General features: G+C 41.7%; 2 protein-coding genes across 2 annotated transcripts; one reads left to right on the top strand and one right to left on the bottom strand.

The window, feature by feature from the left end:
• Positions 1-709: 709 nt before the first annotated feature.
• On the bottom strand, positions 710-10,344 carry nup85 (nucleoporin 85). The gene is made up of 19 exons (XM_063191328.1): positions 10,199-10,344; positions 9,701-9,794; positions 9,436-9,598; positions 9,276-9,346; positions 9,111-9,154; positions 8,948-9,017; positions 8,303-8,424; positions 7,046-7,180; positions 6,654-6,776; positions 6,123-6,254; positions 5,686-5,792; positions 5,273-5,356; positions 4,251-4,316; positions 3,423-3,574; positions 2,590-2,707; positions 2,189-2,289; positions 1,669-1,820; positions 1,329-1,424; positions 710-949 (listed from the first exon to the last, which is right to left on the bottom strand). The coding sequence occupies exons 1-19, from the start codon at positions 10,229-10,231 to the stop codon at positions 851-853; spliced, it is 1,962 nt and encodes a 653-aa protein (XP_063047398.1). The 5' UTR covers positions 10,232-10,344; the 3' UTR covers positions 710-850.
• A 485-nt stretch (positions 10,345-10,829) lies between these two features.
• LOC134441116 (small ubiquitin-related modifier 2-like) lies at positions 10,830-14,605 on the top strand. Its single transcript, XM_063191308.1, has 4 exons — positions 10,830-10,946; positions 12,166-12,297; positions 12,541-12,612; positions 12,810-14,605. The coding sequence occupies exons 1-4, from the start codon at positions 10,926-10,928 to the stop codon at positions 12,870-12,872; spliced, it is 288 nt and encodes a 95-aa protein (XP_063047378.1). The 5' UTR covers positions 10,830-10,925; the 3' UTR covers positions 12,873-14,605.
• Positions 14,606-15,637: the final 1,032 nt, after the last annotated feature.

Below are 15,637 nucleotides of genomic sequence, written 5' to 3'. Positions count from 1 at the left end.
TATGCGTGTGAGTGAGTGAGTGTGTGTGTGTGTGTGGCTGCTGACAGTTTTGACCGGGCCCAGACAAAAGTAATCTGAAAGGGCTCTCAACCAATACATGCAATGTAATACGAACCCGATTCTGTGGCCGTCTCTCCCTGGACCAGGACAACTGCCCCACCCCATCGGCCTCCCCCGAGTGTGTGTGTGTGTGTGTGTGTGTGTGTGTGTGTGTGTGTGTGTGTGTGTGTGTGTGTGTGTGTGTGTGTGTGTGTGTGTGTGTGGCACTGAACCAGAGAGGTTATAAACAGCTTTTATTTGTGCAGTCTTTATCAGGCGCGGCGACAGCCATCAGTGGCAGGATCAGATGACGCGGGTTGTAGCCACTTCCTGTTTAACCCTTCCCCTGCACTAGACAAGGACCAGCTCCACAGTGCCCAGCTGACTTTCTATACAGCCGCTGGCCTCTCACTACAGCTATAGCAGAGTGTGTTAAGGGAATCTAACATCTTTGGCTATAGCCTTGGGAGCTATGTGGCATTGTTGAAGATTGACAATGTAAAACAGACATACAATTCTATGTAAATAGATCATGTCTACTGTTGTGTGTTGCTGGTATTCTTATGTTTAATGTAAGCTGTGTGCAATTTTTTGTTTTGCTTGCATGAAGAATTAAAGCAGTGCTTTAAAAAAACGACTTATGTCTGAACAAGATTCATAACGTAGTGTCCAATGTATATAAACATTTTACATTTTTATTATTATCAAGAGCATTTCCATCAAACTTCTATGACATTATTATACAGAAACTCAAGGTAGAAAAAAGCATACAAACAAATAGAAATCAGACATATCAGAGCCTGGTCACTGCTCAGGCCTCCACAGTGCCTTCTTTCACGATGGCCTGGGCCAGGTTGCGAGCTAGCGCCAGTCTCAGCAGCTCGATCTTCGTTGTCTCCAGGTCTTCCTCCTGCACACAGCCATGGAGATAATTACACCTCAGCTCCTCCTATGTACCATCACTGTTGTTAGGCTTCCTAATCTAGCCAATATATGATATGAACAAAGATATGAGCTTTTGTGTTTTAGGTACTAGCTATAAATTATTCAACACACATAATTCCATCACTGAATCATTATCTTCACAGCCCCACGCTTAACCACTCAATAGGTTGAATACAAATAATACCCCACTAGAAAAAGTAAAGCTCTACTTTCTAAGAAATTATGACGGGTGGTGATAAATGGAAGCGTTATTAAAGAAAACACTACCAAAGTGGGATAATTGGCATAAAAAGAGGGATGATATGAAATCAAATTATAGGCCATTATGTGTAATGCCTGCCCACCTGCATAGGTCTGTCAGGGTTTGGCTGGCCCTTCCCCATCGTCAGCTCCTCTAAGCAGTACATCAGCTCGTGGGTTTGGTCCACTGAGAAGATCACCTGCACCAGAGATGGAAGACAACCACAGAAAATGTTAGAAGGCCCGTCAAAAAGAGACACAACTGCAACCTGCAATAGTTACACAAAGCTGAATGTAACCCTTGAGATGACTTTGTGCTCTACCTCAACATCAGTCAGTTTTGAGACACTCAACTAGCTAGATGTAAAGACAGTCAGAGCAATCCCCATGAAACAGCATTTTGAAACTTGAAAATTGGTTTCAATTTTAGCGTGAAAGTCTTACCTCCTTCTGTTCAAGAAGAGGCAGGGCGTCGGTCAGCAGGTTCATCCAGAAGCTCTGGGGAGCGATCTTGGCCGTCATGAGGGACAGCAGCAGCTTGCCAGCCTCCGTGAAATGCTTCTCTCCATACAGCCGGTGGAACTCCCGATATTTACCTGCACAGCACAACACAACACAATATGGTCTTTTAGGCATTAGAAATTTTAGACAACAGTCCACAGATGAAAATAAAAGTTCCATATCTCACACCAATGGGAGGTTGGGAAGAACAAAAGACCAAGGGCCTATACTACAAAGCTGGTTCAGGATAAGTTAAAGTTAAGTTAGGAGGTAAATCATCTAATAGAAGAGCTTGGAGTCCTCCTTTTCTTAAGAAAAGCTCTTGTATTAGACGATTTACCTCTTAACATATCCTGAACCAGCTTTGTAACATAGGCCCCAGTACTCTCTCCTATGACACTATCCTCATGTCCTATCACATGCCTACCCACACGGTCTGTACACACTGGGCCCCAATGCTTACCAAGGAAGGTTAGCCGGTCGCTGAGAAGCATGGCTGGCCCCAGGTTATCGATGAGGTCCAGGTCTGAGAACTGTCCATTGGAGCAGTAGTCCTGGAGGAACCTGGTGGAGTGGAGAAGATAAAAACAACACCACTCAATGCATGCACCTCACTGAGCAGATTATGATACAACAGAACAGTGGCTGCGTATGAATGCCGGGCAGGGGAAAGCAAGAGGAGGTGGGGTACTCTGAAAGTTTTACTATTGTGATAAAAATCTAGTGCTTCTTCCCAGAAAGAGTACATTTCAAAATTCCCATTATTATGCCTTCCCACAACACTCGTGATGACAGCAGTATGACAATTTTTCCCTTTCAACCCATGTGGTTAACACTTCACGCAACATTCATAACAGCACTGACCGTTCTGAGATGAGCGTGGCAAAGGCGGCGTCTTTAGCCCTGATGCTCCAGGAGAGGGCGGAGCCTAGACGGTTGTTGCGGAGCGCCCTCATGGCCATGATCTTACAGATGCTGCGCACTACAACACAACACAAGACAACAGAACACAGCAGCAATCTTAGTACACATCAGACCAGTACTCAATAACTACTCGCTTACTACACATCAGTTACTAACTAACTAGCGTGGTGCAAAGCAGCAATCTTAGTACAAATGATCAATAACCAACTAATCGATGAAGTACACATCACAATATTAGTTAAATCCTTGGTTACGGATGTGTACTTGCACTAACATAGTCCTCCACACCAGTGGTTACCAACTAGGTAACCTCTGTCTGTGACCATGCAAAAGGTTTGTCAACTTATAGTAGATAGAAAACGTGTCTTTGTGACACATCTGTGGCATGCGAAAACAGCTTTATGTCTACTTGTTGTACCAGTAGAGGTGGAGACACTGGTTTCAGATACAGAAATGGAACCCCACAAATTCATTACAGCCATTTACTAACTGGCTATTTCTAATGACCTCATATCCTCAACTTGGCAAGGACATTTGTAATCCCATTTATTGGATTATTGGATTTGTATTCTCTAGTCTAGATCGCTAGAAATGTGACAAAAACGATACAAAGGTCTCAAACCAAAAAAAAAAAATAAATACTATGGACTGCGTTACAAGACTCCTGACTTTGCATTATAAAAGACGATTCCTGATCTTTACCAGGTCTGAATTTGAGTGTATGGTAGAGGATAGAAAAACAAGTTTTGCAGCGTGAAAGGGTCCCTCCTTACCCTGTTCAGTCATCTGCCTCTTCTCGCAGATGCGCAGCACCTTGAGGGCCTTGCGCTCCGTGTCCAGGGGCACGCGCTCCATCAGCAGCTCCAGGTACGTCCTCCCGAAGCCCTGGCAGTGGTCAAAGTAGTCCACCGCCAACTGCCACAGACTGGTACAAACAAAGCCATGATCAAAAAAGTTAAAAGTCTGAATCAGGATTTTTCTGCTTCATGTTTCAGGTGACTTTTTTTATTTTTTCCATCTCGTCATTTGGTTATCCTGCTCCTAGGTCAGATGTTTTTGGATGTGCAGGCTTTAACCTACTCCTATAAAAAAAGCCATGTCATCACCGTATTAAGCCTGATGCATACGCCCCTACACACGTTGGTCAATTACAGCAATGAAGGCTTAATTGCTCGGAAGAAAAAAGCTTCTTAATATAACAGAAACTTGACTTGGCATAGAAAATCCAAACGGAATAATTAAAGCTTAAGTGCTTAAAAATAAGCTTTATAAACAAATAAAAGCCTATTAGCCAAACAAGCTGATTTAACTGAACAGACACACACACACTGAAAAGAAAGTCCCCCCAAAATTTGAACACTGTACTATGATGTGTTACACTAAATATACTGAACCACTGAATATAACTGGCTGTGAATACACTTTGTAGGTCTGGCCTTTGCTGACACGTGTCCAACCTAAACCGTGGTCTAACCTTCCCTCAACACAGAGTATTCCCTTGGGGTGTCCCTGTGCTGACTGTAGCCTTAGTCATTTACATTTAAAATGCTGAGCTGGTTCGCAGCCAGGGAAGAGATGCATGATGGGAGAGAGATGCCCACCTGTGATGGGTGAAGAGGCCTGAGGCGTACTCCAGAAGCAGAAACTCCCTCAGGTTGGAGCCGAAGCTGCAACACACACACACACACACACACACACACACACACACACACACACACACACACACACACACACACACACACACACACACACACACACACACACACACACACACGAGAGAGGTGTAAGTCGGTTTGGTATGTAATGTAATGATACAAGTGCAGAGGTGGACACCATGAATGCAAAAAGTAAAAAAGTTCTATCACATGTACCAGCCAATTCTCTAAAACCAGTGTATCCTAACTAAAGCTGCTCTTCTGCAATGGAGATGACCTAATTAATATGACAAGCAAAATAAATATCTGGAAGCACTTTTACCATCTTATGCCGTTTTGTCCACCTCTGCGTATGAGGCAAGGCAAGTTTATTTGTATAGCAAATTGCCCAGAGGCAATTCAATGTGCTTCACAAAAATAGTCTAAAAAATAGAAGACTAAAAAATCATAGCATATGAAATAGGATTTGAAGCATAAAAGGTACAAATAAGAAACATTAAGTAAAGAAGAAGAAAAAACAAAATGAAATTAAATTAAATCATTTTTAATGCTAATATTGGTAACACTTTACAATAACATCCTATTCATAGCTTTATAAACACTTTATAAATAATGATCTAATTATCAACAAAATGTTTACAAATGTTTATGAATGGGCAAGAAATACTATGCTAACACAGCAGACACAGCGCAGTCGCAGCGGTCCTGGAAATTTCTCCTCCAAAGACCAGAGGGCATGAAACCACATAAAACTCACACAGTAGAAGTTGATGCCCACTCTACTGTGCAGTCATAGTTTGTTTATTACTCATTTACAAACACCTGTAAATGCTTTGTTAAATGTCAATTGTTATTAAATGTTAATAAAGTGTTTATAACGCTGTAAATAGGACGTTATTGAAAAGTGTTACCCTAATATTAATAAAATTTAAAATCAGTGAGTGTAAGTAGTTGTCAGAGGCACCTACTGTAGATTATGGGACTGCAGCAGCTTGCAATGGTCCAACAGGTCAGTTAAATGGGCCACAAACCACCAGTTGTTCAGAGCAATGCTGAAAAGCCACACACAAGGGAAATTACAAACTAACACATGAGGGAAATTACAAACCAACACACAAGGTAACAGGAAATGGGAAATCTGCTAACAGACAGCCCACAGGTGTCATTTAATCAGGACTTAAGGCTCTTCTACTAGAGGATTTACCACTACCTCAAGGTTAACTTGGTAAACTGGTTTACTACTGAGTTATTGGAACACTCCCCTGCATGTTACTATCCGTGTCAAAAATATAAATATGAATAGCAAGAGGAAAACAATTGGCTCCTATTTTGAGATGCTATGGGTCAAGTGCCTCAGTGTTGGTAAGGTGAGGGACCCCACCTGCAGTCTTTTATAACTTGGTGAAGGTCAAACTCAAAGGCTGCGAGGAGAATGCTGTCCAAGGGCTCAGGGGGACTCCGGGAGTCCAAGAATCTGTCCATGCACATCTGGAAAACACAACAGAGTCCAACAAAGTCAACACACAAATATGACAGCACACAAACTACGATTTTCATTATCATGAGGCCACTGGTCATCATGAATGACCATGACACACTGGGCAAATTCACCCCCAACCCTGTCAAGCAAAAACATGATTGCTCCCTAAGTTTCAGATGTTCTTCAAAGAGTTACCTGTGGTTAATGCCAATATCAATAATACAGTCATCAAGCAGCATTTCTTTGAAAAAATGCCTAACAATGCTGTGCAAACATTTCCCCACTGTCGTCCGCATCATTCGCTTTGGGCTCAGGGAGGACTGGCGGGTGGGACAGACCTGTGCGTAGTAGTGTAGGTCAATGGGCTTGACGGTGGGGTGTGTGTAGAGAAGGCGCGTCACCAAGTAGTGATACCAGGTGCTCAACAGATCCTTCTGCTCCAGGAGTGTGTCATCGTCACCCAACAGGATCTGTGAAACATTTACAGTAGTTTTAATCATTGTTCAGACTGAGGAGTGGCATTTCAATTTAAAGCGAATGTTCAATCTCCCATGTCAGGACAGTTGTGTTATATTAATTCTGAGAAATTTCTTACACATAAGGCGGTTTTAATGGCCTAATGATAAAATGTTGTGAGTCATGAGTGGCTGGCCGACTGTGTGCTTGTACGGCTTATTGTGCGAGTTTGCGCTTGTGTTGTCTGACAGTATTTGAGTGTGCATGTGCGGTATTGTTGTTCCCATGCCTGTGTTGATTGCTTTATGTCTTCATGTTGGCTATAATAAGTTATGATGGTGGTGAACATGAATTTCCCTTTGGGGACAATAAAGGCTATCTATCTATCTGTAAAGTTGACTGAGCGTGCTCACCTTACAAATGGTCTCCAGCTGTGGGCTGCTGGCGAAGGAGTTGTCCTGGAGGCAGGCGTCACACTCCTCATGCCACTGCCGCCACTTCATCTCAAACTCCGGAAGCGTCTGGGTGCTGCTGGGCTGCAGGGAGGTATGACGGGGAAAAGCTATCAGATGCGTGTTTCAGAGTAGACTAGAATTAACCATGAGTGTATTCTACTCTATGTATGGTATGGTATAGAGTAGAGTAAAGTAGAGTAGAGAAGAATACTTTTAAGTTATCTCTTCTCTTGCCTCCTTTTCAAATGTAACTTTATGGGAATAAGAGTTTGGTTTGGTTTCATAAACCATTCCCAAAGCTCAAGTGACAACAGGTGATTAGAAAACCATGTTTCAGCCTTGCTGCTTACATTGTAAATGGGCATCTTGGCCAGAAGGTTGTCCATGCGTTTGAACATGGCCTGTGCTGCCGGCTGCAGCGTGGCCTGCTTGGTCAGCATGGAGCGCGCCTCCTCCATCCTCCCCTGCAGCACGAAGCTGATCACCTGGAGGAAGAGATCATGGAACACTGAGCTGGGAGACAACACAGCACCAGAAACACTCATCCATTCATCAACTATCCAACAAACAACTAGTAATACTAGACTAATGCTTGAACTGGCCTTGCCCCAGGGCAGACTCCGGACATGATGTTTAGTTTAGTTTAGTTTGTGTGTGTGTACTCGTTATTTACTCTTTAATTAAAAAAATAAATACCGGTAAATAAATAAATAAAAAATAAAAAAACTAACCCCTCTGCAACTGCACTTGTTGTTCTGTATATCTCCTGTGCACATTGTATTTGCTTGTGATGTTGGCTTGAATATGTCCTCTTTTGAAAGTCGCTTTGGTTATAAAGCGTCTGCCAAATGCAATGTAATGTAATGTAATGTAATGTAATACTAGGTGGCCCAAATTACCTTAAAACACCCTGCTGCTATCAACAATGACAATAATAATCTCCACTTGTATTTCATACAATGGATATAGGTCAATGTGCTCTGAGTGACTGTTTTGCACAAAAAATCAAAACAGCAGAAATATCCAAGACAGGACTTGTGTCATCCCTAGAGTAAATATGTTTAAAGGGACACTGTGTGAGATTTTTAGTTGTTTATTTCCAGAATTCATGCTGCCCGTTCACTAATGTTACCTTTTTCATGAATACTTACCACCACCATCAAATTCTAAGTATTCATTATGACTGGAAAAATTGCACTTTTCGTACATGAAAACGGGGATCTTCTCCATGGTCCGCCATTTTGAATTTCCAAAAATAGCCATTTTTAAGCTGCAAAAATGACTGTACTTGGACCATACTAGAAAATATTTGTTTAATACTTAGTAAACTGTCATATAAAGATCAAATTTGGCAATAGGCAGCCCAATTTCAATAAGCAGCATAGTTGCAGTACCTTTTTTGACCATTTCCTGCACAGTGTCCCTTTAAGATGATCAGTGTCACGCTGGATTATCCATAAAGGCACGTGGGCACCAAGCATTTTTGACCAGTGTGGGGGCACAACACGACACAAGCTCCACAATTATTGTTCATAAAGGGGGCACCTGTGAGGTATAATGACCAGGGGTACCACATTAGGCTAGCACATTAGGCTACGTGGACGTACCACATCCCAGAAAAAATGGTGCCTTGTGGGACTCTCGCATCGCAGGACGTCCCTGGCCTTCTCGTCCACCTCCGCCTTGTGGAGCCGCACCCAATCCAACAAGTGTAGCAGCAAAGAGCCAGCTGAAGTGAGAAACACACAGACAAAACACAAATGGAAAAAGGGGTATTGTGGCGCACTGTGCTAAAGCACTGTCTCATGATTGAACATGTTCAAATACCGCCTGGGTCATTACCAACCCTACCCCATCTCGCTCTCCAACTCTCTTCCAGTCAACTACGATTCTTCCTTTCCTTCCTTGATTCTTGACTAAGGAGGGTTAGGGCCTCAATGAAATCAAACTTTTGTGAAGCAGTGCTCTGCAGTTTGTTGGAGCAAATGTGCGGAGGCCCTTATACAAGGCCAGTTAGAATGTATGAAATCACAACTTTTAAACAACATGATGAACCAAAGACAAAGTGTACTGGGCACCATACCAGGGGTACGTTAGCCACCTCTGTCTGACATAAAACCTGTGCATTTCAAACCTGATCGCCCTTTTTGCTTGTTGCAATTTGCTCTTCATTCAGTGTCCAAGAAAAATATATCCCCCCCAGGACAGACAATTAAAAACCGGGACGACCAGGGGTAACACACAAACCCTACCTGGAGTCGCATCGATGAAGAGCACCTCACACAGATTCCAAATGAGCTCCACAGCCAAAAGGATTGACACCTGCAATGAGTTTATACAAGTGTTACAACAAATGGTGCTTTTGCTACAAGATGGTTTATTCGTAGAATTTGTGAAGAAGTGTCCATTTCATACCTGGTTGGCATACTGTGCAGCTAGTGCTGCATCTCTTGTTGACACTGGAAAAGACAGAAGAGAAAATGAGCTTCAATTATTTTCTCCTAAACATGCCAAAGATTACAGAGTCAAATGTATAGAAAGGTGTTCCTGTATGGTCCGGCATGGGAAGGAAGAGGTTACCTGCAACCTGTTGTAGTTCTTCCATACAGGCTCTTATAATAGACCTATAGTTTTTACTGATGCTGACAAACCTGCAGAGAAAAGAATAATCATAACTTTCAGACAATTGTATTCAATACAAAGGCATGGGCAAAAAACATACAACCGATCTGGAGCTTACTGGGGCTTTTTGTTTTTGCTCGGCAAGTCATCTTTGATATTCTGTAATCCAACAAATATGTGGTGGGACTCGTTGAAGAGCTTGCGCAGAATTGGAGAGTAAATGTCTTCATCCTTCCTCACTACATGCACATCTTGGCAGCTCTGTCCTATAGGTTGTTTACCTGTCGCATGCAGAGAAGCACAATTCAGTGGACTTAACAGAAGCAGTAGCAAACATACAGTACATAGTAAACACAAACGTGTCCGTATGCTGTATGCCCTACCTGAGGCTTTGTGTTGTGTTTCGTAAACAAGGATATCTCCAGGTCCCCAAACGAAGCCAAGATGTGTTCGTTGTGAATCTATTCCTGGAATTGGCTGGGAATAGATATATTTACTTTGAGATGTGCACCAATTAAAGCAGGTGGCATGACAAAACATCTATAATAACGGAATATGTGGCAGCGTTGGTTGCACACTATTTTGGCAACAGGTGGAATATATTCTGTCATAGCAGACAGTACTTCAATGCTAGCATGACCATGTTTACATTTTGTTGAGCTATCCAACTCCAACCTCGGCATGCTTCTTCACAAGTGGCTTTTCATTAAAATCTGCAGTCATAAATCTCACTCTATGATTGCAAACAAAAGTTTGTGTGGTGTCTTGTGTGCAATCTTCGTACAGGCTAATATGCCACTTAGCAGCATTCTACTGGCAGTCTATGCTGAAATACTGAAATAACAACACGGAAGAAAGCAAACCTTGTATACATTACTTACAGTAATTGTTGGCTCTACGTCAACCTCCTCCATTTAGTTAATGTGGTAGGGAAACAAGTGGAAAATACTAGCTCGACTAATATGAATGGGCAAGAAATCCAAGTTCACCATGGACTGAGTGAGCACGAACTAGCCGCCTCAACCGCAAGGACCCCAAGTAGCACAACTCAATGCCTGTTCAAAATTGGAAATGGTGTTTCCTTCAGTCTACCACCGATCTACCACCATTCAGTTGCTGCTGGTGCTTTGAACTGTGTGTTCCTGTCAGAATACTAGCACTACACATATGTCTACTATGCAGTTATTGTTAAACCAAAATAAATGTCTAAACAGGCTCTATTTGTTCAAAGAAATGTCCTAAACATAATGGTGCGCGTGCACATCGTCAAGCGCGTGCACGTAAAAGTGCACGAGTAGAAACCCCACCTCCTGCCTGACATCATAAAATGCCCCACCGCATTATGTTGTTGTTCGCAAACATTTGTGGAGCAGTTTAGTATTTGGATATGTTGGAGTGGCGATTAGCCAAAATCGTACTTTGGTACCTTTCAATATCATGTTACATGTATTTAATGAACGTAAGATATTTTGATGAAAAGTATTGGAATGCGCGTGCTCGCATGCTCCCATGCACGCGCACGCAAACCCGGCTTTTAATGGGCCGTGAGCGCGCACGTTGACTCTTTGTGTGTGGCAGCGTAGAGAAGCCCAAATACAATTAGCTACAATGGCTGACCAAAAGCCCAAGGTGAGTAAATTTTGTAATATTGAGCTGTGTAACTTCAACTTGGTAATTGCAACATTTTGTACATTTTATTTGTGATATGTGTTTGAATGGGACTTATTCCGCTTAGTGGATAAATAAGGCAACTACTCCTTTGGAAACACCGGAAGAAATGTGAACGCGCTTTCTAAGGCGCGCAGTTGCATAGCATTTGGTTAGCCTTTTCAGTTGTACGAAACAAGCTAGTGATAATTAATGAACTCCTGGCTGTTTCATATTTGTTTGCGCGACATGTTGGGAAGTGTGAACCCACTACATGCCAACGTGTGTGAAGTAGTTGTCTAAAGCACATTTATTCACCATCTGTTAACTTTGACTCTGTGTCAGTGGTTTAAATGTTAGCACACAAAGCTAGTAATCATGCCTATGCAGAAGCCAGCCAGCTAGAATGTGTGTTTTCTGTGAGTGTTTCGTTCACCATCGAGCTTCGTCCGCTCCAAATCTTACAACGGCGTGTTGGTTTTTATATGTTCAATATTCATCATTTTAAGTGTTGCATAATGTTTTCAAAATTGCATCTCTGAAGTGGGGTAGTTGCCCTGATTGTCCAGATGTTTTCTGTAGGCTACTAGTGCCAGGCTGAGGGTACCAGCTGACTGTACTTCGCAGTCAGCTGCTGGTTAACTGATAACTACTACTAGGATAACTGGTAACTACCAGGCCATGCACTTAACTTAAGCCTCTTCAAAACGTTTCTTTTGTCTTGAACTTGAAAAGTTAATAAATTACAAAACAATTTCTCATATTGATCCCAAACTAACTAACTAAGGTGCACTGTGTAATATTTTTAGTCGTTTCTTTCCAGAATGCTGCCCATTCACAGACGTTAATATCTTCCTTTGTCACGAATAATTAGCACCACCATGAATTCTAGGTATTCATTTTGACTGGGTAAATTGCACTTCTCATACAAAAAAGGTGGATCTTTTCCATGTCCGCCATTTTGAATTTCCAGAAAGCTGCAAAACTTGATGTTCTTTTGGTCATAGTAATAACTGCTGATTTATTAGTTAGTATATATTCGTGAAAAGCTCAAATTTGGCAATAGGCAGCACATATTCAATGAGCAGCATAGTTGCAATACCTACTCTGGCCACAATCTTACACAGTGCACCTTAAACTGCACAACAGTAGTTCTGGATCTAATGCTTTTTACATTGATGTGAATGTGCTACTCTTTCAGGAGGGAGTGAAGACGGAAAGTAATGAACACATCAACCTCAAGGTGGCTGGACAGGATGGCTCAGTAGTGCAGTTCAAAATCAAAAGGCACACACCTCTCAGTAAACTGATGAAGGCATACTGTGAAAGACAGGTGAGCTTTCCCATCTTATTACTGAGGTTGATTCAACCTATATTATAAAGTACTGTCGTGTAGTTCTGTAGTAGTTTCTTTATCACTTATCTTTCATGACCATGTTGGGTCCTTCATTGCCTGTACATTTAGTCTTGGAGTGGCAGAGTGGCCTTATCCATGTAAACAATGTGATTTTGATTGACTGAATGTTTAATGTACATGTTACAAAAATGGTTATGTAAAATGTGTGTGCTCCTGCAGGGTCTTACCATGAGACAGATTCGCTTCCGGTTCGATGGACAGCCCATAAACGAGACAGACACACCTTCACAGGTAAATAAGGCTGATTACTTGTCAGGTACATTCACTTTAACTCCATCAATAGATGATGCCATTCAGGGTGCACTCACAAAAGAACCATTTCCTGTCATGAAAGTGGACTTTAACTTAAAATGACATCACTTGACAGTCAAGGATTCTGCACATCACTGATGGAACTGATTGAAATTATGCTTTTTTTCTCTCAACAGTTGGAAATGGAGGATGAGGACACGATTGATGTCTTCCAGCAACAGACCGGAGGCCTCTTCTGAATGGGTGAAGAATCCCCCTCTTCTCCACCCTTCCATTTATACAGCCCCTCTCCTCCTCCTCCTCTTCCTCACTCTGCCCAACATCCTGTCCGAACTGAATCTGCTTTAAGCGAGACCCTCTCACACTTTAACAGATCTGCTGTTGTATATTGGGGGCTTTGGATGTTTCGTTCATTTCTTATTTTTTATTTCTGGGGGTTTTGTACATAAATGACTTTTGCCAATGCTACATCCATAGAAATGAAAATGATGCGTTACGAATACGCAAACAAATGTTCCAGTCCCATCATCCTGGCAGCGGCTGCTTGTAGGAGTTGGATGTTTGGTGCATTTGGCGTCTCGTGCTGTGAGGTGGCACGGGAGGTCAAAAGGAAGCAAGGTTCTTGGGCTTCCGCTCTGCTTGTGTTTCCAAGCATTGTCATTAGTGTTCCGATGTCAATCACCTGTGTTCCATTGCTAGCTCAACAGATAACCAAAAAAGCCAAGTCATGTCTAATAACAATATCCAGTCTTATCTATTGTTGTAAGCCTAGCTCACAGCAGGCAGGCTAATCACCACAGTGAGTTTAGCTTTAAGTAAGTTTGCTGGCTTATTCTTCCAAAGTGTCACAGAATACAAGAATACGTCACTACAGGTCTTCTAATCAGTGGTGCTCCCGTTTTAACTTCCTGTACAGTAACAGCTTACAATTGTTCTATTAATGTAGGTGAAGGTGATTGACACTTCACACACCAAATCCTGTAGCCCTTTGGTGTGGATAGGCTTGATGATGAACCAACTTACTGTCTGCTGGGAAAAACTACATGATGACTTGACTGTTATGACCAACAGTCCTAAGCAACAGACTTGATCATTACTAATTTGTGTGTCAACAAGCTTATATTGGGGGACCTCTGCAATAGTTATCAGGCAAATGAGGTATCTTACTGTAAGCCAAATCTAAAGTTATGTACAAAAGTCTGCATCTTATCTTAATGGGACATTTAAAGGGAGTTGGATGAGAATGGACATAAACAAACATATTTTCAGACACACATGGTTGCTTTTATTCCTTTTATAAAGTCATGGAACATAATTGCTGTACAAAAGTGGTGTAATGGATAGTGGGGTGCTTAATGAGCTAGACACTTCCTGTTAAACCACTGCTTCCATTGGACAAAAGTTTGTGAACAAATCTTTCTTAACGACTTATTTACAAGTAGGGTCAAATTGATATTGGTATTCACCACTATATCATTTGGAATAGAAGAGAAGAGTTATTTACTTAAGCACCAGTATTCACCACACATGATATGGAAAATGGATCAAAAGAGCCTTTATTCAGAATACTTGTACAGTTATTGATTTTGAATGAGTTCCTGGCTGTCTTTGTTATTGTTAGCCTTACCGTGAATTTTCAACAACAAAAAAGTTGCTTATCGATTTAGAAGCCATATACAAACTGCTTTGAGTCTGCGTGGATGGAGCTGGGCACCTTGTCTCGTCCACAGGGGACGATGATGGCGGCTCCTCCAGCTTTTCAGTTCTGTTCCAGAAGATTTTCTATCTTTTTTATACATAAATATAAATATATATATTGTAGTGTTCATGTGTAGTGAGAAACTTGTCTTACAGCTGGTTGGATTTAGGATTAGAAGCAAAATAAAGAACCCTTTCAAATACGTCTAATTGAAGACAAGTATGTGTATTGTGGAATACATTTCTTGTTTAAATAAAGTTATTCATTTTTTTACATTCTAAATGTAATCATTGACTTGAAAGCTTGTTTTGCATCATGAGATTTGTCTCTTATACTGGGAGCGGACAATAGTTCTCACTAACAGCGTTTCCAAAACATTCAAAGCTGTAGCCCACGGGTGCATTTCTAATGCTTGCATACGTAATAGAAATTCCTGCAGTTATCATTAAGGCCTAAAGCAGGGGTGGGGAACCTATGTCTCGAGGGCCGTTTGCGGCCCTTGAGGCCATTTTATCTGCTCCCCGATATAATTTTAATGTAATGCAGCTTCACATGAAAAATTACATATTTTGTAAAGGAATCTTAGAAAATACATTTGCAATACAATTAAGTTATATTCAGTGGACCTAGAGAAGGCGGGGTCTGGTTTAAAGGTGTCTACCTTCAATATAGGCCTAAAGTGTAGGGGGAATCCTGGTTTGTGTTCATAATGCGGCCCTCGGATGAATTTGAAGTGGCCCCTCGAATGAAAGGTTCCCCACCCCTGGCCTAAAGAAAGACCTTTTTAGCACCATGTCAGTTGTACATTTAGAATACAGCTGTGGTTTAAAGTGATATATAATGTCATGGATGCAGATCCTCACTGAAATTTGATTATGCCCACTCTGTGCCAGATAGATAGTGACTGATTATTTGTGTCATCAGCTGTTATGCCATACAGTCCTGGTGGGCTACATGTGACTTTGTGCACAGACGATCTGGCACAGGGAGATGTGGGATGTAGACTGTACAGTACTGTATAGGATCGAGTTACCATGACCATTATAGCACCCAGTATGTCAACATTGTCACCCTTGTCTAGGTGACCAATAGGCCTACCATAAAAGCAGATCTTTCACACACAAACCAAAGATGACCAAAAGAGAATTTAGAAGAAGAATCTATTATGTTTGATTCTGCATGTTACTGGTCATGGAGTAGAATTATTCTGATTGTTTGAGCATAGTATCCTCCTGTAGGTATCCTGTAAATAAATCCCATAGTATTAACTGTATTTCAGTCATTAGTTATTACATTTTTAAAATA

This window comes from Engraulis encrasicolus, chromosome 2, assembly GCF_034702125.1.
Source record: "Engraulis encrasicolus isolate BLACKSEA-1 chromosome 2, IST_EnEncr_1.0, whole genome shotgun sequence".
NCBI classification, from domain to species: Eukaryota; Metazoa; Chordata; class Actinopteri; order Clupeiformes; family Engraulidae; genus Engraulis; species Engraulis encrasicolus.
The sequence above is the reverse complement of the archived record's forward strand: the minus strand, read 5'-3'. Positions and strand labels throughout refer to the sequence as shown.

Excerpts from the sequence above, each read along its gene's own strand:
- LOC134441116 (XM_063191308.1), top strand. The coding sequence starts at position 10,926 with ATGGCTGACCAAAAGCCCAAG. Across the intron at positions 10,947-12,165 it reads TGGCTGACCAAAAGCCCAAG|GAGGGAGTGAAGACGGAAAG; the intron begins GTGAGTAAATTT and ends CTACTCTTTCAG. Across the intron at positions 12,613-12,809 it reads AGACAGACACACCTTCACAG|TTGGAAATGGAGGATGAGGA; the intron begins GTAAATAAGGCT and ends TTCTCTCAACAG.
- nup85 (XM_063191328.1), bottom strand. The coding sequence starts at position 10,231 with ATGGAGGAGGTTGACGTAGAGCCAACAATTACT. Across the intron at positions 9,795-10,198 it reads ACGTAGAGCCAACAATTACT|CCAATTCCAGGAATAGATTC; the intron begins GTAAGTAATGTA and ends ATCTATTCCCAG. Across the intron at positions 4,317-5,272 it reads CTGCAGTCCCATAATCTACA|CTTCGGCTCCAACCTGAGGG; the intron begins GTAGGTGCCTCT and ends TGTGTGTTGCAG.